This window comes from Mya arenaria, chromosome 9, assembly GCF_026914265.1.
Source record: "Mya arenaria isolate MELC-2E11 chromosome 9, ASM2691426v1".
In the NCBI taxonomy this organism is placed as follows: domain Eukaryota; kingdom Metazoa; phylum Mollusca; class Bivalvia; order Myida; family Myidae; genus Mya; species Mya arenaria.
In genome coordinates this window covers 71,709,624-71,736,097 of record NC_069130.1, presented here as the reverse complement: position 1 = coordinate 71,736,097, position 26,474 = coordinate 71,709,624, and the positions used below count along the sequence as shown (strand labels likewise).

The window sequence follows — 26,474 nt, the reverse complement described above, 5'->3', positions numbered from 1 at the left end:
GGGGAGAATACGAGCAGCTATTTTTACACCATAAAAAGCTCAAATCGACCATTGTTAAGAGATCTCGAATGACTTCCAGAAGTTAACCTGTTGCGAAAAAAAATACAACGCAATTACAAACTATGAGTGGGATGTATCTGCATAAAGGACGGGGTGGGGGATGTCTTCCCAACACATTTGTGGCTACTAATATTTAAAGTCTAAAATATTGCATTCTGATGGGATTCCTGTCATAATTTCTCCGATATTGACTTGGAATTGTTTCTATGTGTTTGCTTGAAAAACAAATATATTGAGGGCGCACCCCGGAGTTCCACCCCCTTCGACCCGCTTGTGACAATGAGGAGAACATAGTTTATTCTTGCCAAACCCTGGTTAAAGAGACCACTTGGTATTTAAAGATCAACACTGTTAACAACTAGTAAATAGAAACTAAGATAAAAAGGGCAAACGCGATAAAACCAAAACTAAAAGGGGACAATTTAATTCTTCACAAATAAACATGGCGTAGTAGTGTATCGGGGGTATCCGACGATGGACTCTTGATAAGTAAGTTAATAAGAAATAAATAAGGCAGTCAAAAGAAAAATCCCATACCAGTGAGTAAGGTAATTACCCATCTTTTTCAAAACTGCTTTGTTGATGTGCAAACCAGAGAATCTATAATGAGAAAACGACTAAATTGAATGCTCACAAAAACACACAGACATATGAAAAATCCAATCACAACCGGAAAGAGCGAGTTACGGACTAAAGAGAGCCAAGTATAAATACGAATATAGCATTACAGACACTGCATTGAACACAAACATGCATAACAGTATGCGACCTTTGAAAGCCAAATGGTGAAATGGCCCTAAACGATGATGAAATAGCAGCCACTTTGTATCAGTGTTCAACACTAAGGATGCCAGCAGTCTACCAAACTGCATAATAAAACGTTCGTCAAAGTAAACTTTAACTCATTGAGATAACAGCAAATTGAATATTAAAGGTTGTAAAAGACATAAATCCGCCTGAAGCTCGGGGTCCACATACAATACGCTATAAGGATCTACAAGGATGAGCAGAAAAATGAGCAAATCGATTGCAAATAATCTTCAACAAATCTATCAAAACAGGAACATTGCCCAAAGGATAAAAAAGGCATCGATCGGCCCAATTTGCTGGGGATCGAAATGGGGCAAAAATATCGATCCATAAGTTTTACTTCAATTTGCTGTAAATTACTTGAAAACGCAATAAGGAACGATATTGTGAAACAAATTTAAACAAGAAAACTCATTAACCCAAAACTAACAATAATAATTATTGGTTCTAGTTAAAAAAAGCGAACTCGTAAATCCAAACCAAGAAGGGTTTGAACTAATTTAAACACAAAGTGAACTCATTAAACCCTTTCCAACATAGATTCCAACTACATGTAGTTTAAACTCTGAGTAAACTCATACACCAAAACCAACATGAATATGAACTTTCCTAACCTCCAGTAATCGCATCAACACAACCAGCTTTGATAACCCCCAACTTAACTCATTATTACAAAGCAACATGGATTTGAACTTCTAGTACTAAAAACCCCGCGTGAACGTATAAAAAAGAAAGCCAACATGCATTGGAATTAGTTTAGCCCCCAGTGAACGGATGTTTCGATGACCGACCCAAGGCGGAAACCCTATTTTTTAATAAGATGTGTTTTGGTATATGCGTGCCATGTCTGTTGATTGCCTCCCGCTTAGTGTCTTTTATGCCATTAAAGTGGGCCTTTCAGCAGGGTAGTTCCTACATGCTCCTACAAGCTCCTACATGCTTGGCTAATGAACTTGTTCCTCTAGTTTTCATTGTATATTTAGATATGGCCATGCATGGGCAACACAGCTTCGAGAATGTCTAGAGAATGAACAGATGCAGGAAACAAGGTGACATAAGAAATTATCTACAGATATCTGTGAGCGTTTGACAATGGACCCTACCAGAGACTTGGACAAATTGTGGGGATACGATATCAAAGGAAATAAATATCGCAGCAGCACATATGTTTTGGCGCATGCGCGGTCTGTGATTTCCTTCGTTTTGCGTTTCTCGTTAGCAGGGTGAGGAATCACGTGACTTAAAGAGGTTCTCACTGTGGCATGGGTCACCACGGGTTACAACCGATGTAAACAAACTTTCAAGTGATGTAAATTTTTATATAACTTTTTTTGACAGAAAAGGTATGAAAATAGTTCTTAGCCTATAATCAAAATTAATAAAAACTACAATTAATTGTTTGTTTAAACGGTTGTGACCCGTGGTGACCCATGGGAGAACCCCTTTAAGTCACGTGATTCCTCACCCTGGTTGGGTGCCCGTCGGGCGTTAGTCTCGTGTCTCCAGACGGACTAGGCGTGTCCCTGTACTTTCCATTGTGTTATGTTAGGACGCAAAATACATTTCGTAAAACTAATGCGAAAACATCAAGACAGAAGGAAGTCACAAGCGTCGTCTCCAGTGTGGACATACCAAGTGGTTTGTGACGTCACATTTAGTTATAACGAGAAGTAAGATACCGCTCAACTCAAAAAGGATTATCGCTGTAAGTGTGTTATTTTTATATCAATTTTTATTAAACCTAGCGGAGGCTAAGCGGAAAAATGTACACTACACTCGGTTACCAAGCGACATGTTCAGTAATTTATATTTTTTTTCAAAAATCGTGGGCAAATGCTGAAAATGACAAAATATTGTTTGTTATGACGAGAAGCAAATTACGTTTCTGGTCCAAAAAATTGTTTATATATATATTCACCATGTTTGCCTTAAAACGGAAGTCTCGGAATGCATATTCTATCCTCAGGATATATACTTAGAAAGAACAAGGGTGAGGACGTAATTTCGTTTCATGCAAACATTAAGTGAGAAAAATGTTTCATGGCAAACAAAATGGCGGATTTAGAATGAAAAGTACTGATTCAGGTACCAACTTTTGCATGATCAACGATCATGTCAAATATTTTATATTCTCTTTCACTTTAATTCCCACTACAAAACACAAGTGTTTGCAACATCCTTAAATTTTGTACTTGTTTTTTTTGGCATTCGATACCAGAAAATGATGCATTTTGTGTGCGTTCCATTATTTTAGTTTTATTTGAACTCATTTTTAGTGGAAATCGAACTAACAATTGAGAAAAGTTCATAATGACCTAAGAACAATTGTGTATATATTAGATAGGATGACACTCATTTAGCTAGATATGTTTTAGTACCAAGGGTTGACGCTAAACATAGAACGATTTGGTATGGCCTTAAACATCCCTCCACACTTCACTTTATAATGGATATGTAGAATATATGTGTATTTCGATCCTTTTTATTATTCATACGCTTCAGGGGAATATTGTCCCGGTTGGTTAACTTTTTTACGTATCAAAATATTTTATATAACCGTTTTAACCCATCTATCAATTATCATCGCCACCAAAATATTAGTACTTATTTATGTGACTACATGTAAATAGTTTATGTTTCAGTAAGGTTACGTGTGTAAATTCAAATCAATTTAATTGAATTGGATTGCAAGAAACCGAATTACTTTAGGGTAGAGAGTTATACGTGGATTCTAGTAGTACTAATCGAAAACAGATCGACCCCCAGTGTGTTCCAACTTGTTGTACTGGCTATCCTTTTAGGCTCTAGTCATAGTCTAAGAGAGTATAAAGCAGTCCAATGACGACGACTTGAACGACAAGATTTAAAATATATATATATATATATATATGAATTGTCTGGCATGATACACCCTTCTAGTAACTAAGTTTATCTAAAATTAACAGATTGTCATGTACATGCATATATAATTATTTACTATTACTCGGATCAAAGAAACATTTTCAGGTTGCTATGCAAGAGTCTTTCTAATGCCGACTTACATTGTTGTTGCTGTTGTTGTTGTTGTTGTTGTTGTTTGACGCATGCCTCTGACTATGGGCCAACTTTTATGTGCGTCCAATGGGAATTGAGTGTGTTAAATGTTGGAGGAGCAATAACGGCAATCAGTATTTGTTTAATTTAATATATTTTGCATGTTTACTTCGAACAAAATGGAGTTAAGTATATCGTTTTCTTTGAACTGGTAACATACTGGTGGTATAATCTGGGACCACTACTTCATACTCCCAGGTAAATGTAAAACAAAAAAAAACATTCTCTGAAACATACATTGCAGATCGTTTTAATTGGACTGGCATCAGAATAAACGTCCACAATTGCCTAGAACAATGTTTATTATATAACATCAACACATAATTGGATTTCATTTAAGGGCCTTCCACTGTGCAAAAGTCCAACTGAAGTTCCAACTTACTATGCCTCACAGGACAGCTGAGCTTCCTAGCACGAGCATAGAAGTGGAGACTATGATTATGAACGCACATCCGCCGCCTACAGCGGACCGTTACAATGTTTTGTTATTAAAATTGTCATTACTACCCAATCAACAATTTCTTGAGGCTTTGTAGTGATTGCGGCTAATTTTTAAAAGAAAGACCATGATTTGCATTTTTGTAACCAGAAAATGAATTTAATCCACTATTATTCATTAGTTTATTGAATATCTTTCTTATTTGAAAAGATATCATCAACAACCCACAAGACATTGCTGATTAGGAAGTATGGGTCATTTTGACACAAAAGCAAAGTTATAATGTCTGTAGTTTTTTTTTTCTAAAAAAAAATAAACGTGAATGTTTTTTGGACCAAAATCTGATAAAAACTTCTCTCAAAAAATTGGTCAACTCGTTCCTACTAAAATACATCAATCGATGAAAGCAACATCTTCGGATATGTTCGGATCGCAATTCATCGCATAATAACATTCATGAAAACTATTGACTTTGTTATTGTTTGTATTGTGTCAGCACGTCCCGTAAAATATAAATCAACATTATAGAAAGTGTTAATTTATTATATTTTAAATGTTTTGTTGCCATAAGTGTTTCAATTTTACGTTTGAAAGTGAGTTTAAGTGGTTGATCATTTCCCGCGTTATTGTGACGTCATTTGAAAAATGTTTCAGGTTACAGTCGGGTTGTTCTATTTACAAAATGGGTAAGAAAGGATAACTAAAAAAAATTCTTAAATGAAATTAAGATTTTTTTTCATTCTTGAATGAAATAATGAACTATTGGTGTAAATATAAGGAATGAATTGCGGGGTTGATGTCGCAATTCATTCCTTAAGTAAAAATAACTATCCAACGTACCAAAGCCACGGCAAAAACACAGTCTAAAATGCTGTAAAGTAAATTTAATTCAAATCCAGATAAAAAAATATATATATTTACATAAAACTACTAAAAGCCCACTTGGAAAATTGATTCAGGTCATTTCAAGTACGAACAAACTTCATAGGTTCTCAACGAGATAAGATTGTACAGCTTGAAACATTTTACTATATGCCAATCGGTTTAAATTATGGTAGTGCCCTTAATGTGTCATTGGATACTCACAATTTTGGCTTGGGTTACAGTCTAGCCATTAGAGCGACTTATTTTAGTTTTTAAGTTCCGCTCGAAAGAGGAAGATTGTGTATAATTTACACTGGAGAATTTGCTATTCGTATTGTATGTGACAGTATATTGTATTTGAACAACGCTTATATTAACCCTTGAACAAAGTTTTTGTAAAACATTTCTATATCAGTAGCCATAAACACTACGTGTTCGGTGTGGGGTTTTTTTAATTTGAGAACGACAAACGTATGGATACAATAAGCAAAATATTCATTATGTTGGATAGGGAGAAAATATGTTAAAATTAAAACGTAAGAAGAAGAAAATTTATATGACAGCTGGAGATTGAAAACGCTTAAATAGTTAAATTCCATTGGAAAATGTTTCTAAGGAGGAAGATAAAAGCTCTTGTGTTCATAATAGGTGTGGTGGCGATTGTACTAGTCTTTGGTCGAGTGTTTGATTATGTTATGCTGGAATTTATATTCGTGTCCCACGCCAACGGCCACCAGTGCAAACATTGTTTAGAGTCGGAACCTCCATCAGAAATACCACGTCATTTACACCAGGTAAGTAGTGGAGGCGTGTCTTTGATACGATCGCGTGTAATGTCTGTTAAGCCTTCACTTTGTGCCTCTTATCATTCGTATTCTGTAATGTTGTCGGCTACTGGGTCGAGCCCAGTAGAAGCTTAACAATACAGTTACACAATGAACTATTGGAACACGCCCAGTAGAAGCTGAACAATACAGTAACACTAAACACTATAAGGACGAGCTCAGGAGAGGCTTAACAATACAGTAACACTAAACACTATAAGGACGAACCCAGTTGCGGCTCAACAATACAGTGAAACTAAACACTAATGGGACAGGCCCAGTAGAGGCTTAACAATACAGTAAAACTATTAACTATTGGAACAAGGCCAGTAGAGGCTTTAGAATACAGTTACACTTTAAACTATTAGAACAAGCCCAGTAAAGGCTTTAGAATACAGTTACACTTTAAACTATTAGAACAAGCCCAGTAAAGGCTTTAGAATACAGTTACACTTTAAACTATTAGAACAAGCCCAGTAAAGGCTTTAGAATACAGTTACACTTTAAACTATTAGAACAAGCCCAATAGAGGCTTAAAAATACAGAAAGAATAAACTGTTTGAATGCAAATGGCACATTGTCCGTTAGAAATGCAGCACGAGTCACAGACATCTAGTTTGGTTTCCATAACGTATCACCATACAATGGCCTGGATTTGTAAGTCTTCATACTCGTATGCAGTTATGGGAGTAGCATTAACTGTTTTAGTAAATGTTCAAAAACAGTGGCTGTTGTAAAAGACGAGTCCTTGTAAGATATTTTTCTAGCTATGACTTTAATTTCCATAAACACCTCGAAATAAACAACTGTTGGAGATACCACATTGAGAACATAACAATTAATGCAATTGAATGTACATGGACAAGTCAAGAAACCTTACACATTCAATTATAATTGCGTAATATGACATAGTTTTATAAGTATAGTTTTCAAAGCACCGACAACCATTAAACAATTTTTTTCCATTCCCCCATTGAAATAGGCAATTCGATATCGTTCATTGTCCTTCTTAGAATAGTTGATTGTCGCAATGGTTGAGCAGTTAAATAGCGCCGGTCTACTTTTTGTGCAAACGTTTTTTTAACTAAACATTCAATATATAGAAGATATCAAATGAGTGTTTATTTTGCAACGGTTTAATAACCGAGTTTATTCTAAAACGAAAAAAACGAGGCTATGTCGATTTTTTTTTCGATTTTAAATGATGAGTTTAATTTTTTGCTCCCCAAAAGGGTTATTCTAATTGCAAGGTGTACTTCAGGCCTAAAAGAAATGTCAAATAACAGTACGGCTTATAACAGGGAAAGATTAGTCATTTCAAATAATAGTACAGCATCTAACAGGGGTAGATGGGTCCTGTCAAATAGTAATACACCCTATAACGGTGGTTGATGGGTCCTGTCAAATAGTAATGCACCCTATAACGGTGGTTGATGGGTCCTGTTAAATAGTAGTACACCCTATTACAGGGGTAGATGGGTCCTGTCAAATAGTAGTACACCCTATAACAGGGGTGGATTGGTCCTGTCAAATGATAGTACAGCCTATAACAGGAGCAGATGGGTCATGTCAAATAGTAGTACAGCCATTAACAGGGGTAGATGGCTCCTGTCAAATAATAGTACAGCCTTTAACAGGAGCAGATGGGTCCTGTCAAATAGTAGTACAGCCATTAACAGGGGTAGATGGCTCCTGTCAAATAATAGTACAGCCTATAACAGGAGCAGATGGGTCCTGTCCAATAGAAGTTTAGCCTATAAAAGGGTAGATGGCTCCTGTCAAATAATAGTACAGCCTATAACAGGAGCAGATGGGTCCTGTCAAATAGTAATACAGCCTATAACAGGGGTATATGGCTCCTGTCAAATAATAGTACAGCCTATAACAGGGGTAGATGGGTCCTGTCAAATAATAGAACAGCCTATAACAGGAGCAGATGGGTCATGTCAAATAGTACAGCTTATAACAGGGGTGGATAGGTCCTATCAAAAAATAATACAGCCTATAACAGGGGTATATGGCTCCTGTCAAATAATAGTACAGCCTATAACAGGGGTAGATGGGTCATGTCAAATAGTAATACAGCCTATAACAGGAGTAGATGGGTCCTGTCAAATAATAATACACCATATAACAGGGGTAGACGGGTCCTGTCAAATAATAGTACAGCCTATAACAGGAGCAGATGGGTCATGTCAAATAGTACAGCCTATAACGCGGGTATATGGGTCCTGTCAAATGATAAAAGTATAGCTTACAACAGGGGTAGAACGGTCCTTTCAAATAATGGTACAGCATCTAACAGGGGGAGATGGGTCCTGGCAAATAATGGTACAGCATTTAACAGGGGTAGATTGGTCCTGTCAAATAATAGTACATCGTATAGCAGGGATTGATGGGTCAAGTCATATAGTATTACAACCTATAACAGGGTAAGACGGGGCCTGTCAAAAATAGTACTGCTTATATCAGGGGTAGATGGGTCCCGTCTAACAATAGTACAGCCTATAATAGGGGTAGATGGTTCATGTCAAATACTAGTACAACCTATAACAGGGTAAGACGGGTCCTGTTAAAAAATAGTTCTGCTTATAACAGGGGTAGATGGGTCACGTCAAATGATAGTACAACCTATAATAGGGGTAGATGGTTCATGTCAAATAATAGTACAGCCTATAACAGGGGTAGATGGGTCCGGTCAAATAAAAGTACATCGTTTAGCAGGGGTAGATGGGTCTTGTCATATAGTAATACAGCCTTTAACAGGGTAAGACGGTTCCTGTCAAAAATAGTAGTACAGTTTATAACAGGGGTAGAATGGTCCTGTCAAATAATGGTACAGCATCTAACAGGGGTATATGGGTCCTGTCAAATAGAAGTTTAGCCTATAATAGGGGTAGATGGGTCCTGTTATATAGTATTACAGCCTATAACAGGGTAAGACGGGTCCTGTCAAAAAAGTACAGCTTATAACAGGGGTAGATGGGTTCCGTCAAATAATATGGCAGCATATAATAAGGGGTAGATGGGTCCTGCCAAATGATAGGGCATCATATAATAGGGGTAGAAGGGTCATGTCAAATTAAAAATAGGGGTAGAAGGGTCTTGTCAAATAATAGGGCAGCTTATAACAGGGGTAGATGGGTCCCGTCAAATAATATGGCAGCATATAATAAGGGGTAGATGGGTTCCGTCAAATAATATGGCAGCATATAATAAGGGGTAGATGGGTCCTGCCAAATGATATGGCAGCATATAATAAGGGGTAGATGGGTCCTGCCAAATAATATGGCAGCATATAATAAGGGGTAGATGGGTCCTGTCAAATAATATGGCAGCATATAATAAGGGGTAGATGGGTCCTGTCAAATAATATGGCAGCATATAATAAGGGGTAGATGGGTCCTGCCAAATGATAGGGCATCATATAATAGGGGTAGAAGAGTCCCGTCAAATTAAAAAATAGGGGTAGAAGGGTCTTGTCAAATAATAGGGCAGCTTATAACAGGGGTAGATGGGTCCCGTCAAATAATATGGCAGCATATAATAAGGGGTAGATGGGTCCTGCCAAATGATAGGGCAGCTCATAATAGGGGTAGAAGGGTCCTGTCAAATTATAGGGCAGCTCATAATAGGGGTAGATGGGTCCTGTCAAATTATAGGGCAGTTCATAATAGGGGTAGATGGGTCTTAAGATTCGTTAAAATCTGCAAAATAGTTCCTGTTCTTATCGTTTGAAGTTTCAGCAATTTTGTCACTGGTAAACTGATTGCTTGAGTCCCCTTGATGGTAGATTATTTCGTCCTGTATTATGTTGCCAGTGTATCGTGTTGATTACCCATGTGTTCTAGATCGTACCTATATATTGGACTTTTGTGATCGCCCATGCGGTATTGAATTAATGGTTGTCTAATTAATGGACTTCAATTTAGGTTATGATATATACTCCATCCATTTATGTTTTATTCATAGGTATTCTTTTTCGAGACCAGCGATACTGTACCGGAAAATCTAGTCCGTGCCCGTGACACTTGTCTTGGTGCCAACCCCGGTTACCGGTACACTCTCTGGAACAAGACAAGCATCAACGAGCTCATAGACCAGTATTATCCGGATGTCCGACGTCTGTATGACAGTTATGATCACTGGGTAAAGAGGGCGGATGTGGCACGGTACCTTGTCGTTCACCATATGGGAGGATGGTACCTTGATATGGACATCGAGTGCAAGAAAGGGTATGTGGTTGGTGGACACCAAGCGTCAAACATTTATTTCCGCCCAATAACTTAAGTATACAGTGATGGATAGGGAAGAAACTTGGTGTGTATGTGGCTTATGTATAGAGGTTGTTTTGAGGGTACATGACCAAGGTCAAGGTCACAGTTACTTTACATAAAAAATGGTTTCCGACCAATAACCTTAGTAAGAATTGATGATAGTGATGAATCCTGGTAGCTTATGTGAAAAGCTAGCTTGGGATTTCTTTTGAGGGGCTGGGGTCAAGGTCAATGTTACTAAAATTGTTTCCGCCCAAACACTTAGTTAATAGTTATGGATAGTTATGCAGCTTATGTAAAGATCTAGTTAAATTACCTTTGACGGGGTGGGCCAAGGTAAGGATAAAGGTAACTAAACATGGTAAAATGGTATTCGACCATTGGCTTAAGTCAGGATTGGTGGATACTAAATGAAATTGTTGTCTATATAGCTTATGTGAAGAGATAATTTGAGATTGTTTTTTAGAGGCGTTGTGTCAAGGTAAAGGTCACTGTTTCTTGAAATAGAAAAAAATAGTTTCCGACCGATAACTTTAGTTAGGTTTAATAGAGAGTGATTAAACTTGGTGCGTAGTTATCTAATGTTAAGAGCTAACTTGAGATTGGTTTTTGAAGGGCGGGGGTCAAGGTCAAGGTCAAGATTACTATAAAAGAAAAATGGTTTCCGCACAATGACTTTAGTTATAAGTTATGGATAGTGATAGATATTGGTGAGTAGGAAGATTATTTAAAGATCTAGCTTGGGATTGCTTTTGAAGGAATGGGTTCAAGGTCAATGTTACTTAAAATAGAAAAATGATTTTCGCGCCATAACATAGGTCAGCATTGGTGGATAGTTATGAAATTTGGTGTGTAGAAAGCTGATGTAAAGAGCTAGCTTGGGATAGCTTTTGAGGTGAGGAGGGGGGGGGGGGGGGTCTTAAACAGTTTGTCAATTGCAATATGCAAAAATAGCTCAAAGATTCAATTCACTTTCAGTTTATTTCAATCCAAAACAAATATTGTCAATAAAGGCATCCAGCCCAGAAAACAGATAAAACAATGTTTACAATAATAATATAATAGTGCCTACCTGCTTTCTTGTCTGTTTTATCTGTTTTCAATCGCAGTCATAATTTGTGAAACAAAATATGCAACCAGTTTAATAGTATACGTGTCGTAATTAAAATATAGTTTAGCCTTTATAGATAACCTGTGTATCATAAATAAATCTTTATTATTTCGTTGTTCAATGTTTGAGACGTTGTGTAATTTGTAATGTTTGAGACGTTGTGTAATGTGTAATGTTTGAGACGTTGTGTAATGTGTAATGTTTAAGACATTGTGTAATGTTTGAGACGTTGTGCAATGTTTAAGACGTTGTTCAATGTTTGAGACGTTGTGTAATGTTTGAGACGTTGTTCAATGTTTGAGACGTTGTTCAATGTTTGAGACGTTGTGTAATGTGTAATGTTTAAGACGTTGTGTAATGTTTGAGACGATGTGTAATGTTTAAGACGTTGTGTAATGTTTGAGACGTTGTGTAATGTGTAATGTTTAAGACGTTGTGTAATGTTTGAGACGTTGTGTAATGTGTAATGTTTAAGACGTTGTGTAATGTTTGAGACGTTGTGTAATGTGTAATGTTTAAGACGTTGTGTAATGTTTGAGACGTTGTGTAATGTGTAATGTTTAAGACGTTGTGTAATGTTTGAGACGTTGTGTAATGTGTAATGTTTAAGACGTTGTGTAATGTTTGAGACGTTGTGTAATGTGTAATGTTTGAGACGTTGTGTAATGTTTGAGACGTTGTGTAATGTTTAAGACGTTGTGTAATGTTTGAGACGTTGTGTAATATTTGAGACGTTGTGTAATGTTTAAGACGTGTGTAATGTTTGAGACGTTGTGTAATGTTTGAGACGTTGTGTAATGTTTGAGACGTTGTGTAATGTTTAAGACGTTGTGTAATGTTTGAGACGTTGTGTTATGTTTAAGACGTTGTGTAATGTTTGAGACGTTGTGTAATGTGTAATGTTTAAGACGTTGTGTAATGTTTGAGAAGTTGTGTAATATTTAAGACGTTGTGTAATGTTTGAGACGTTGTGTAATGTTTAAGACGTTGTGTAATGTTTAAGACGTTGTGTAATGTTTGAGACGTTGAGTAATGTTTGAGACGTGGTGTAATGTTTAAGACGTTGTGTAATTGTAATGTTTGAGACGTTGTGTAATTGTAATGTTTAAGACGTTGTGTTATGTTTGAGACGTTGTGTAATGTTTGATACGTTGTGTAATGTTTGAGACGTTGTGTAATGTTTGAAAACAGTCCGAACAAGTGTAAGGTTACGTTCTTAATACTGGTGTAAACCACAGTGGATGTATTCATTACAAGGCCTATACTTGGTACAATATGTTATTGTCAAAGAAAACACGTCCTATTGAGGTATTCACGTTAACAAAAAAAAAATTAACCGAGGAAGGATAACAAAACAAACTAATAGCATTGTGTAAAATTAAATTAAAGAATATTTGTGAAAATATATAAAAATAGCTACGATTGCGCTAGCTTATGAGGCAAGAAACCTCGCAAGATGGATACGTCACATTTTAGCTTACGACGTCACATACATTGAAAATGATAAACATATTTTGAGAGAAAAAACTGTCGACAAGCTTGCTTAATCTTTCGCGGAAGCAGATTTGTACACTTGGCTGTTGTGTGAAACGGAACCAGAAGACACGGTGTGTAATGTGGATTTTTTCCGTTTCCATTTTACATGATGAAAACATGCAATGTTTTTGACGGAAATTTAACAGGTGAAAAAAATACATGTGTTTTCTGTAATTTCAAATAATTTAAGAGTTGTACTTCTTAACCGCATGCCTGAGAACGCCTAATTAGAAGAATATGGAGAGCAATATGTGCGTAATGCTCAGTATCTCGGCTTTAATCAGACAGACAGCACAGGCTTAGGGTTTCAAGTTACAAGGTTTGGCTATTGAAAAAAGGCCATTGAACTTCAAAAGATAGGCTTATTTTTTAGTTGATTTGTGAACAAAAAGTACAGTTTAAATTGCCTCATTTTAAACACTGAAATTTAAGTCGGTCGAACCATAAAAATATTGAAGCATAAAATAGTTTGATTTACAATAATTTTACTAACGCGTTTCGGCAAAATAGAACATTTTTGCCACTTATTAACAATAGAGCTTTGTTTTTATACGATATATATATATATATATTATAATAGTTAGATGACATGAAGTAAATTCTTTAACAATTCTTCAAGTTACAAGGTTTGGCTATAGAATAAAAAGTCATTGAACTTCAAATAATAGGGTTATTTTTAGTTGATTTGTAAACGAGAAATGCAGTTAAAATTGAGTCATTTGAAATACTTTAGAACAAAAACAAATCTCCAAGCATAGTAGTATAGTTTATTTTTCAATAATGTTACTAGCGTGTTGATGTAGTAGCAAACATTTTTTCACGAAATAAAGAAATCGATCTCGGCTTTAATCAAATCGACACCACGGGTTTCAAGTTACAAGGTTTGGCTATTGAAATGAATTTATTCATTCGAATTCAAATAACAGTGTGGTTTATATTTAAATGTTTATGAGAAATACAATTAAAATTGAGTCGTTTTAAATACTTGTTTTACGATTTCATAAGTTCAATAAACTTGTACATACTTGGATTTCTATTATAAAATGGTTTGATCAACTCCTTTCTGATATTGTTATACACTAGGCATATTATGACAAAGTGGTATTCATCTTCTATACCGTTAGAGTTACACAAAGTACAATGACGATCAGCTCTATCAATTCTATTTCGGCCATATCAGCCTGGTCCTTAAGGTATCTATACGTACATACGTGTTTTTCTTTTGTAAGAGAACCCATACACATCTTACAAAGTTTGAAGTTTTACATCATGATTGGTCCAATTATTACGATTATCGAGACTTCCGAACATATCATTGTATAGATGATTTATAATAATGTTATCTGAAGAAATAGTCTTACACCAAGATAATATTCTAGCATATCTATTTACATATAATGGGTAACTTCCTATTTCACCACAAAAGGCCATATAACATGTGCTCGTTTTAACCACAAGTATATCTTTGCCAAACTTTAAGTGAATACGCTCGATTTCTTTCGATTTGGACCTCCCCCCTTGCTTAAAGCTGCACTCTCACGGATTGAACGTTTTGACAACTTTTTTATTTTTTGTCTTGGAACGAGCCAATTTTTGCGAAAATCCATGGAAACCAGTTATATAAGATTGCTGACAAAAAATTAGATCACAGATTTTTATCGTATTTGTTTACAGATTTTTCGCAAAAGTTTGCTCTTTCCAAGTTTAAAAACGGTAAATCCGTGAGAGTGCAGCTTTAAGGCCGACAGCACAATCAAAATATTCGAACAGCGAACTACATTTTATACATATGATTTTACATTTTTATATATATTCTTAACAATTCTAAGAATTCCCATCTAATCCTCGTTTATTAAATATACCGGTAAAACTCTTTGCAAAACACCTCACTTAGGTTATTCCCCGGTAATTACTTGGATTGCAAGAGTCGTTCTTTTAAAGATAGGAACGATAATGCCTTAAGACCACTCTAAAAAGGGAATGTCCCGAATTGAGAATAACATTACATAAACCAACGAGATGGGACGACAGAATATCAACCTACTCGATTAAATAATGATTGGTCGCCTCCAAAGCTTTTCCTCTCTTGAGTGTAACTTGGTATTGATATCATGCGTATCATTTTCGGAATCCTATTCTTTTCTATGTTATGAGTATAAATGATCTGTATATTTACGTGCTATATGTTATAAATACAATATGCTCTCCATTGTTGGAGAAATAAAAGAATCTATCTATATATGTCTCTTAGTGTTCAGCAGAAGGTATACTATTTTGCAATGATGAAAAATAGTTGTAAAACTCTTCAATAGGAAAATTGCTATTTATATCTGTTTTAGGCTTTTTTGATAATTTCCAAAAATCACGAGGGTTAGAATGTCTTAGCCCTTCTATTTTTTCATTTTCATTATATTTTACGTTTACCATATGCGTGTAGGCTATTTTGCAACCTAACATAATTATCCTGTTAATATCATCCTTGTTACATTTGAATATATATAAAGCATTTTTTTTCGACGATTATGGATTACGCCTAACGGCACTCTAGACAAACTAAGTTCAGACTGAAAAAAATGACTATTTTGTGGGCTGTTTAATTAACTACCTCGGATATTTTTACGAAATAACGGGTCGCCGACGCCTCTAAATATACTTGTAAAATCGTGAACAGTATTTTCAATACTGTCAGCTTTTTGCATATCAATATCATTTATTAAAGTATTGAAGTTGGTCGATTTGCCCAACAGCCCACGGCGAAAGTCATTTGGGAGAGTTCCATCCATTGTACTCATCGATAAAACATACACGGCACTATATTTTATATAACAAAAGGCAATGTATATGGATCAGATCATTCACTTAAGTTTTCGACATTATAGAATTATCAATACACTGAAAATCATGCTCATTCAAATTCAAATAATTTATTACATTTGACCCCACGTGACTCACGAAGGTAAATGACCCCGTCTCGTGACAGAGTCGACCGTTAGTTATTTGCAAGGTTAATACCATTATTAACTGAATATCTAGATAAGGCCGACTTTGGTACATGTATACAGCAATTATCATGATCATCATAATCTATGAAATTTACAAAGCATTCACACACTATACAGCAACGTTTATTTCATACTCTTGCGTTCCAGTCACCTATTAATAAAACTCTACCTTGGGATTTGAATTACCAATATCGTGTTGTAGTAAATCAAAAAGATCAATGTTAACAATAGTAAATGCTTGTTTACCATTTGTAAACCCAGCTAAAATATATCTTTATCCAAATAAAAAAATCTTTAGATAGCTTCAACCACAATATACAGTATCACGTATCAACTCAATTAAAATCGAATTCTTTATGTATAATTGGAGACCGCCACAGCGATTAACCCGCTTATGTTGAAACTTGAAACATTCTTTTTTTAAAAAACATAAAATATACTGCCTTCAATATGATATCAAAATCTAGATTGACCCATGATTCATGAAAAATATGATATCATATTTACATAGCTTATTTAAAAATCTGAATCAGTTAATTTATTACATGTAAGGCCATTTATGTTCCAATGTATATACTACATTTACACCTGCCCCACCCAACCCGCTACTCGTCGCCGTTCCTGAGTTGTTCGCCGCTTCTGTCGCTCCTAAGTCCATGCCCCCACACCCCTGATCAATGTTCATTTGGTCGTCCCTCCCTGTGGTGCCACGCCCCTGATAAGCGATCATCCTGTTGTCCCCGCATCCAGCATCTCCGCGTCCCTGATTTTCACCCGTTCCGTCAGCCCCATACGTTTTGCCACGTCCCTGGTAACCGTCCCCTTCTTGTTATCGTCCCTTCTGTCTACTCGTCCCGTTCCCCACGCCACTGGTTACCGTTGTGTGGTCATATTTGTATTGAATGGAAACTCGTGTTAAATCATATTTGTATTAAATGGCAACTCGTGTAAGATCCTATTTGTATTAAATGACAACTCGTGTAAAATCCTTTTATATTGAATGGCAACTCGTGTAAGATCCTAGTTGTATTGAATGGCAACTCGTGAAAGATCATATTTGAATTGAATGGCAACTCATATAAATTCCTATATGTATTGAATGGCAACTCGTAAAATCCTATTTGTATTGAATGGTAACTTATGTAATATCCTATTTGTATTGAACGGCAACTTATGTAAGATCCTATTTGTATTGAATGGCAACTCGTGTAAAATCCAATTTGTATTGAACGGCAACTTATGTAAGATCCTATTTGTATTGAATGGCAACTCGTGTAAGATCCCATTTGTATTGAACGGCAACTTATGTAAGATCCCATTTGTATTGAATGGCAACTCGTGTAAGATCCAATTTGTATTGAATGGTAACTTATGTAAGATCCTATTTGTATTGAATGGCAACTCGTGTAAGATCCAATTTGTATTGAATGACAACTCGTGTAAGATCCTATTTGTATTGAATGGCAACTCGTGTAAAATCCAATTTGTATTGAATGACAACTCGTGTAAGATTCTATTTGTATTGAACGGCAACTTATGTAAGATCCTATTTGTATTGAATGACAACTCGTGTAAAATCCTATTTGTATTGAATGACAACTCGTGTAAGATCCAATTTGTATTGAACGGCAACTTATGTAAGTAAGATCCTATTTGTATTGAATAACAACTCGTGTAAGATCCTATTTGTATTGAATGGCAACTCGTGTAAGATCCTATTTGTATTGAATAACAACTCGTGTAAGATCCTATTTGTATTGAATAACAACTCGTGTAAGATCCTATTTGTATTGAATAACAACTCGTGTAAGATCCTATTTGTATTGAATAACAACTCGTGCAAGATCCTACTTGTATTGAATAACAACTCGTGCAAGATCCTATTTGTATTGAATGGTAACTTATGTAATATCCTATTTGTATTGAACGGCAACTTATGTAAGTAAGATCCTATTTGTATTGAATAACAACTCGTGTAAGATCCTATTTGTATTGAATGGTAACTTATGTAATATCCTATTTGTATTGAACGGCAACTTATGTAAGATCCCATTTGTATTGAATGGCAACTCGTGTAAGATCCAATTTGTATTGAATGGCAACTCGTGTAAGATCCAATTTGTATTAGATCGCAAGTCATGTAACACCTATAGAAACTTGCTCTTACAGTGTTTTGCCAGTCACGTTTGCAATCAAATGGAAACGTATTTCTACAATGAGAAAATGATTTGTTTTAAAATGTTTCAGACTAACCAACATTGTTTGTTTTTTGCCTAATAGTATAATATAAAAAATAGTGGAATTTTAAATTCGTCCGTAAAGTCTTATACGCATTCTTTCGCTCCCGCTTCCCTATGATTATATTCAAATAATTGATTATATTCAAATGATTTTATACAAATAGTCATTGAATTAAATGATACTTCATTTCAGTTTTGACATTCTCCGCGACAAGGCCAAAATGAAGCACCACTCCATCGTCGTTCGTCGCACTGAACCAGTTGGCTTCTCGAATGATTTTATCGGTGCTTCCCCTCGCCATTCCTTTATGGCAGAGGTCATATCTTCCCTTCTTAAAGCGAACATATGGTTCGTGTTTCCCTACCCGTCCACAGTCCTAGTTACAGGTATGTTATACTAAAATTGATCCACAGAGACTATACATAGTATACGCATATTTGGTGAACTAGTTTGTGATTTAAGTTTTCAAAAAAACAACACATTTCGTTAAAGGTAAATGAAACTATACTATAACTTTAACTACTTTGACTTCAGAAATATAAGTAAATGTATAAGTTTAGGTGCATTTTGCTAAAAATGTTGATAACAGTTTCTAATGGCTCCGACCAGTCTTAAATAGAGCATACACGGGTACACGCGGGGGCCGGGTCCGTTTTGGCGGGTACCCTGATACAATTTTAGACCCGATACCCGGTCAATGAATTATACAATACTGCAATATATATGTATACATGTAAAAATACATTACGTTTTTAAAAATACATACAAAAAGCTAAACAGGAATCATTACCGTCGTCACGTCCATCTACCTGTCCGTCATAACTTTGTAACTCATGGAATTTTAAACTACGTTCGCGGAAGTGACCACAATAATAATTATCACGACGTGTCGCTTCCAAGACCTGGGTCCCTAGCTCTAATTCCAAGGTCACTGCGCGCCTCAGAACTGTGTCTGGTTTGTTGAGCAAACCTGACTGATGTAGTGGTGTCTTGTACATACGTTGTCATTTATGGTAGAGTATTTCGAAATAATTTAGCATTAGTGACCACCATAAGATGACGACGTGTTGCGCTCAATACTAATATATGTGAAAAACTACAGAAACAAGCTCAGTAGCAAACATGTTAAACATAAACCCGGTTTAATGGCACTGGGTAAACGCCAAAGACATAGAACACAAAAACAAAACATCACAAACAATAAACATGGAAGAACAGCACAAAACTCCACAAACAGCACAGCGCATACAAACTACATATAAAAAACTAGGTATGTTTCACAAGAATTGTTAGGTACCGCCTTGGAACGGTCAGCAAAATGTAAATTTACTGGGGGTTTAAACCAGTTTGTGTGCACAACCTCACTCTTATCCCAACAATCCTGAATGAAGTAATAAATTTACTGGTTGGACGTCAAATTTCCAGGTCTTACTTGAACATTTGCTTCCCTAGTTTTTGCAATATCTCATATAAAATAGTGCTACTTTAATTTATATTCATATTTTAAAAAAATAGGTGTGTTTATCAAGGATTGTTAGGTACCGCCTTGGAACGGTCAGTAAAACGTCCATTTAAGATCTGGGTCTTAGCTTCAATGCCATGGTCACTGCACACCTCCGAACATTGTCAGTTTGGCCTTAAAACGCTTTAAAATTATAGTTGTTAATGTTTGGTCAATACTTTTTTTCTATTCATGGTGGGATTTCATAGTACTATATATGACAAAGATGTTGACTGTAGCGCACATTGTATGAAAGGGTATTGAAGCAAAAATTACATCTTGCTTTCTGACTTGTACATCTTGCCTTGTTACTTTTACATCTTGCGATATTGCATCCTTAATTTGTAATTTGACCAACTGTTATGCTAGCTTCATGAAAGTTCCTTCTTGTACCTTGGTTGGTGTAAAGTGACATTCAACGGTAAATGTCTGATAGCAAGATGTACAAGTCAGAACGCTAGATGCAAATACCTGAAAGCAAGATGTATAAGTCAGAACGCTAGATGTTAATGTCTGATAGCAAGATGTACAAGTCAGAACGCTAGATGTAAATGTCTGAAAGCAAGATGTACAAGTCAGAACGCAAGAAGTAATGTCTGATAGCAAGATGTACAAGTCAGAACGCAAGATGTAAATGTCTGAAAGCAAGATGTACAAGTCATAACGCAAGAAGCAAATGTCTGATAGCAAGATGTACAAGTCAAAACGCTAGATGTAAATGTCGGAGGCAAGATGTACACGTCAGAACGCATGATGTAAATTTCTGAAAGCAAGATGAACGCAATTTGTGCGTTTATACCCTTTCAGACTTTGCGATTTTTGGCTTGCTGACCTTGTTCCTGTAGTTTATGCCTGGTAATCTTGTCCCTGTAGTTTAGGCTTCATGATCTTGTCACTATGTTTAAGGCCTGCTGTTTTTATCTATGTAGTTTAGGCGTGCTGATCCTGCTCCTGTTGTTTAGACTTGCTGATCCTGTTCCTGTAGTTTAGGCGTGCTGGGCCTGCTCCTGTAGTTCAGGTGTGCTGGTCCCGTTCCTGTTGTTTAGGCGTGCTGGGCTTGCTCCTGTAGTTTCGGTGCGCTGGTCCTGTTCCTGTTGTTTAGGCGTGCTGGGCCTGCTCCTGTAGTTTCGGTGCGCTGGTCCTGTTCCTGTTGTTTAGGCGTGCTGGGCCCGTTCCTGTTGTTTAGGCGTGCTGGTTCCGTTCCTGTTGTTTAGGCGTGCTGGTCCCGTTCCTGTTAATTAGGCGTGCTGGTCCCGTTCCTGTTACTTAGGCGTGCTGGTCCCGTTCCTGTTGTTTAGGCGTGCTGGTCCCGTTCCTGTTGTTTAGGCGTGCTGGTCCCGTTCCTGTTGTTTAGGCGTGCTGGGCCCGTTCCTGTTGTTTAGGCGTGCTGGGCCTGCTCCTGTAGTTTCGGTGCGCTGGTCCTGTTCCTGTTGTTTAGGCGTGCTGGGCCTGCTCCTGTAGTTTCGGTGCACTGGCCCTGTTCCTGTTGTTTAGCCGTGCTGGGCCTGCTCCTGTAGTTTCGGTGCGCTGGTCCTGTTCCTGTTGTTTAGGCGTGCTGGGCCCGTTCCTGTTGTTTAGGCGTGCTGGTCCCGTTCCTGTTGTTTAGGCGTGCTGGGCCCGTTCCTGTTGTTTAGGCGTGCTGGTCCCGTTCCTGTTGTTTAGGCGTGCTGGTCCTCGTTCCTGTTGTTTAGGCGTGCTGGTCTTGTTCCTGTTGTTTAGGCGTGCTGGTCCCGTTCCTGTTGTTTAGGCGTGCTGGTCCCGTTCCTGTTGTTTAGGCGTGCTGGTCCCGTTCCTGTTGTTTAGGCGTGCTGGTCCCGTTCCTGTTGTTTAGGCGTGCTGGGCCTGCTCCTGTAGTTTCGGTGCGCTGGGCCTGTTCCTGTTGTTTAGGTGTGCTGGGCCTGCTCCTGTAGTTTCGGTGCGCTGGTCCTGTTCCTGTTGTTTAGGCGTGCTGGTCCTGTTCCTGTTGTTTAGGCGTGCTGGTCCCGTTCCTGTTCTTTAGGCGTGCTGGTCCCGTTCCTGTTGTTTAGGCGTGCTGGTCCCGTTCCTGTTGTTTAGGCGTGCTGGGCCTGCTCCTGTAGTTTCGGTGCGCTGGTCCTGTTCCTGTTGTTTAGGCGTGCTGGGCCTGCTCCTGTAGTTTCGGTGCGCTGGTCCTGTTCCTGTTGTTTAGGCGTGCTGGGCATGCTTCTGTAGTTTCGGTGCGCTGGTCCTGTTCCTGTTGTTTAGGCGTGCTGGGCATGCTCCTGTAGTTTCGGTGCGCTGGTCATGTTCCTGTTGTTTAGGTGTGCTGGGCCTGTTCCTGTTGTTTAGGCGTGCTGGTCCTGTTCCTGTTGTTTAGGCGTGCTGGTCCCGTTCCTGCTGTTTAGGCGTGCTGGTCCCGTTCCTGTTGTTTAGGCGTGCTGGTCCCGTTCCTTTTGTTTAGGCGTGCGGGTCCCGTTCCTGTTGTTTAGGCGTGCTGGTCCCGTTCCTGTTGTTTAGGCGTGCTGGGCCTGCTCCTGTAGTTTCGGTGCGCTGGTCCCGTTCCTGTTGTTTAGGTGTGCTGGGCCTGCTCCTGTAGTTCAGGTGTGCTGGGCATGCTCCTGTAGTTTCGGTGCGCTGGTCATGTTCCTGTTGTTTAGGTGTGCTGGTCCCGTTCCTGTTGTTTAGGCGTGCTGGTCCTGTTCCTGTTGTTTAGGCGTGCTGGTCCCGTTCCTGTTGTTTAGGCGTGCTGGTCCCGTTCCTGCTGTTTAGGCGTGCTGGTCCCGTTCCTGTTGTTTAGGCGTGCTGGTCCCGTTCCTTTTGTTTAGGCGTGCTGGTCCCGTTCCTGTTGTTTAGGCGTGCTGGTCCCGTTCCTGTTGTTTAGGCGTGCTGGGCCTGCTCCTGTAGTTTCGGTGCGCTGGTCCTGTTCCTGTTGTTTAGGCGTGCTGGTCCCGTTCCTGTAGTTTAGGCGTGCTGGGCCTGCTCCTGTAGTTTCGGTGCGCTGGTCCTGTTCCTGTTGTTTAGGCGTGCTGGGCCTGTTCATGTACTTTAGTCTCATGAGTTGGTCCATCTTGTCTTAGGCTTCGTTACATGGTCCATGTAGTAATTATTTAGGAGATGCATTGTAGATGTTTCTGTTATACAGTTGCTGCTGTAAGATATCTCAAACATAGCACATGTATTGTCAACGCCATTATTATTTGAAACAAACTTTATGAACGTTTGTAAAATCACAACATGTATATGTATACATTTATTCCTTCAGGCCCAACGTACTTCTGGGGCCGATATCTTCACTTTACGAGGCATGACCAGTTTCTGATACTCTCCAACTACACCGAATACTTAGGTCTGATACACGGATCCTCCTGGCATTCCTGGGATGGAATAATCATCTGGTACTTCTTCAATAGGTACGGAAACTTTATCACCAGTAGTAGTAACTTTTAAGTAGACGAGGTAGAAGTAGTGGTGGTAGTGGTAAATGTAGTGGAAGTTGTCATAGTTGTAATTGCTGATGTTACTGTTTTTGTTGCTGTTGTCGTTGTTGTTGTTGATTTTGCTGTTGTTGTTGCTAATGATTTTGTTGTTGTCAAATGGTATTACCTGGATGTAATACCCTTCTGGTAATTTTTGAAGGTGAAGAATATTATCATATTAATTTGTACACAGTTGTATTGATGAATGAAAGTAAAGTGGTGGTGAATGATGATATGCGTGTTTAGCTTCATATCATGACCAGTCCATTCTTATAGATTCTACACCAACGTCTTTGACATGTTTTATATCTGCACGTTTTTCAGGGCTGGCTTTCTGATTCTCCTCATCCTGTTAGCGTTGGGCGTTCTCGGGTTTTTCGTGTATCGACGTAAATTACGGTCGATTAGGACACGACTTGATTTCAACAAGAATTGGCTGAGACTCGACACAGAAAAGCGTCACGTCTACTGAATACAAAATACAAGAACTGATCAATAATATCACAATATGTTTTAATGGTTTATTTACTTTTGTTGAATTTTTAATGGTGGTGTTTGATTTTTATTGAAAGGATAGTTTAATGTCAGGCAGTAAGGTGTTAATGAAAGAAAATGTACGAATAATGACAGAGAGAGGTATTGATACCCATACCTAATATTTTTTTCAGCTAGATCAAATTGTTGTTAAACGTACTTCCTTCTGCATTGTTGTACTGTCTCAGCTTTATTTTTTAAGAAATGAAGATTTCTGGATGTTTGATAGTATCAAAAACGCATTCATTCTAAACCTTTACCAGTTAATATCCTTCTTAAGAATAAGGGAAGCAACTGCTGCAATGATTTTGTGGTAAGATCTCATATATTTGTTTTATATCTTTTAGCACAAGGATCCGGGAACTCATTCAAAGTAATTGTCATTCGGCCATTTTTTCTTGACAAAAAAACATTCGGAGCTCCTTGGCCATTCTTTTTTTTAAAACAATATTCGGAGCTCCTCGGCCATTTTTCTTGAAAAAACAAACATTTGGAGCTCCTCGGCCATTCTTTTTTTAAACAACATTCGGAGCTCCTCGGCCATTTTTCTTGAAAAAAAAACATTTTGAGCTCCTCGACCATTCTTTTTTTAAACAACATTCAGAGCTCCTCGGCCATTTTTCTTGAAAAAACATTTGGAGCTCCTCGGCCATTCTTTTTTAAACAACATTCGGAGCTCCTCGGCCATTTTTCTTGAAAAAAACATTTGGAGCTCCTCGGCCATTCTTTTTTTTAAACAACATTCGGAGCTCCTCGGCCATTTTTCTCGAAAATAACCCGTCTCGTTTTCGAGAAAAATGGTTGAGGAGTTCCGAATGAGTTATTGTTTTATTTCGAGTGTCAAAGTTCTGAACGCGCAGCATTGCGGCGTTAATATGATTGGGAAAATACAATGTCTTTTCGCATTGTACTAGTCTATGAGTCTGCTTTAGTTCACATTCCGAAGACTATATAATCTAGATTACAATAATATTTTTAAGATATTTTATAAATGTTTTGTTATTGTTATTCAGGATAGACGCATTTTTTACTGCAGCTATATTTTTAAAATGAATTTTTCTTTTGACCTTACAACATCAAATGTTTTAGAGAATAGATACTCGGTTACAAGTATGTGCCATAGTTACAGTTCAGGAGCAAGTGCCATAAATCGAATTTATTGATATATTTGTCTTCACTAATTATTTCACATTAGTTTTCATTGTTAATTAAAAAAAAAGTGTTCACTCGTATTTGATCTAAGTGATTTCGTGCAGGTGAAACTAAATGTCATGATGAGTATGAGCGTGCGATTGGATTATTACTGCAAATCGTACTGCTGAGGACAACATCAATTCTTGGAAAGAAACACTATCATCGGATATATGATACGATAATCTTACACATAGTACTAATAGAAAACCTTGTGTATATGCATCTATACAGCTGTAAAGAAAAGGGTCAGCTTTCTGCTGTTCAATTATCTGTGACTATAAGGCAAACAAAGTATTGAAGTCGGAAGCTATTACAGAACCTTACATGCTGTATTTTTGATAAAGAAAACACCATGTATTGCTGCAAAATAGTGGTAAAGATATACCTAAAGTAATTATAAATCGCTGAAAAATCTTAGCAGAATGGCCAACTAAGTGCGATTGTGTGAAAGACTGTTTTACATATCGATACATCATTATAAAGATATTTTACCAGCCAGTTACGGGGCGCATTGGTACAACTTTTTTAGTATATTAGGGGGTCAGTTTTTTTTAGATGATATTTGTTATGTCTCGCATAGATTTGTTTGAAGGTGCCATTTTTGTAAGTGTAAAATGTTATATTTTAAAGCTGTAATCTCACAGAATTACCGTTCTGGCAACTTTTTATTATTTTTGTCTTGGAATGGGCCAGTTTTAGCGTAACTATCTGAAAAACAGTAAGAATTAAGAGACTGTTGACAAAAGATCAGACCGCAGTTTTTCATACTTGCGTTCGAAAATAAATAATTATGGCTAAAAAGCGTTTCTAACACTTAAAGTAAAATGCATATAGTATGAAAACCTGCGATTTGATTTTCACGCAGTTTCGCAAAAGTTTTTCGTTTCAAGCCATAAACATGTCAAAACGTTCGATCTTTGAGAATACAGGTAAAAAGACTACTAGTATGTATGGTTTTGAGGGCCAAGCATCGCACTGTTCGTGTGGGCATTGTCTGTGTACAATCTATGTTTAACATTGGAGGCTGTGGTGCTAACGGTCTCTTACCTTTACTACAATAGCCATTCCTCATGTCCGATTATATTAAATTTATCCGTCCCATTGGTCATTTTTCAGCAATCATCACATTCGGAGCTCCTCGGACATTTTTTTATCGAAAACAACAATAAAAATGGCCGAAGAGTTCCGAATGCTATCACCATCGATCATGTTCCGCTATCATTATAGAATGGCCAAAAACCAAGGTACCAACCCCACGGTCCTTGTGTGCAATATGACGATAAACTACGTATTTTCTACTTGTTTTTTTTCTTCTTTTTTTCGGAGAAATCATAAACGATGAAAATAAATACAAATAACACCATATAATCATAATGGTAATACTACTTACTATTTTACACCCATGTTGTCTGTATGATGTCCAATTTGTTTTGTGCTTTGTTAAAAAATACTGGCATTTGTATTTATGTTAAAATTTTGCGTAATTCTGATATGCACTGGCATTCATATGATAAATTTTCCTGGATTCCACAGTCTTGTTTTCTGAGTACATGT

At 37.4% G+C, this 26,474-nt stretch overlaps 1 protein-coding gene across 1 annotated transcript; it reads left to right on the top strand.

The window, feature by feature from the left end:
* Positions 1-5,531: 5,531 nt before the first annotated feature.
* On the top strand, positions 5,532-26,448 carry LOC128203531 (uncharacterized). The gene is made up of 5 exons (XM_052904977.1): positions 5,532-6,060; positions 10,063-10,325; positions 18,450-18,643; positions 22,979-23,126; positions 23,517-26,448. Exons 1-5 carry the CDS (start codon positions 5,872-5,874, stop codon positions 23,662-23,664), a joined length of 942 nt encoding a protein of 313 aa, XP_052760937.1. The 5' UTR covers positions 5,532-5,871; the 3' UTR covers positions 23,665-26,448.
* Positions 26,449-26,474: the final 26 nt, after the last annotated feature.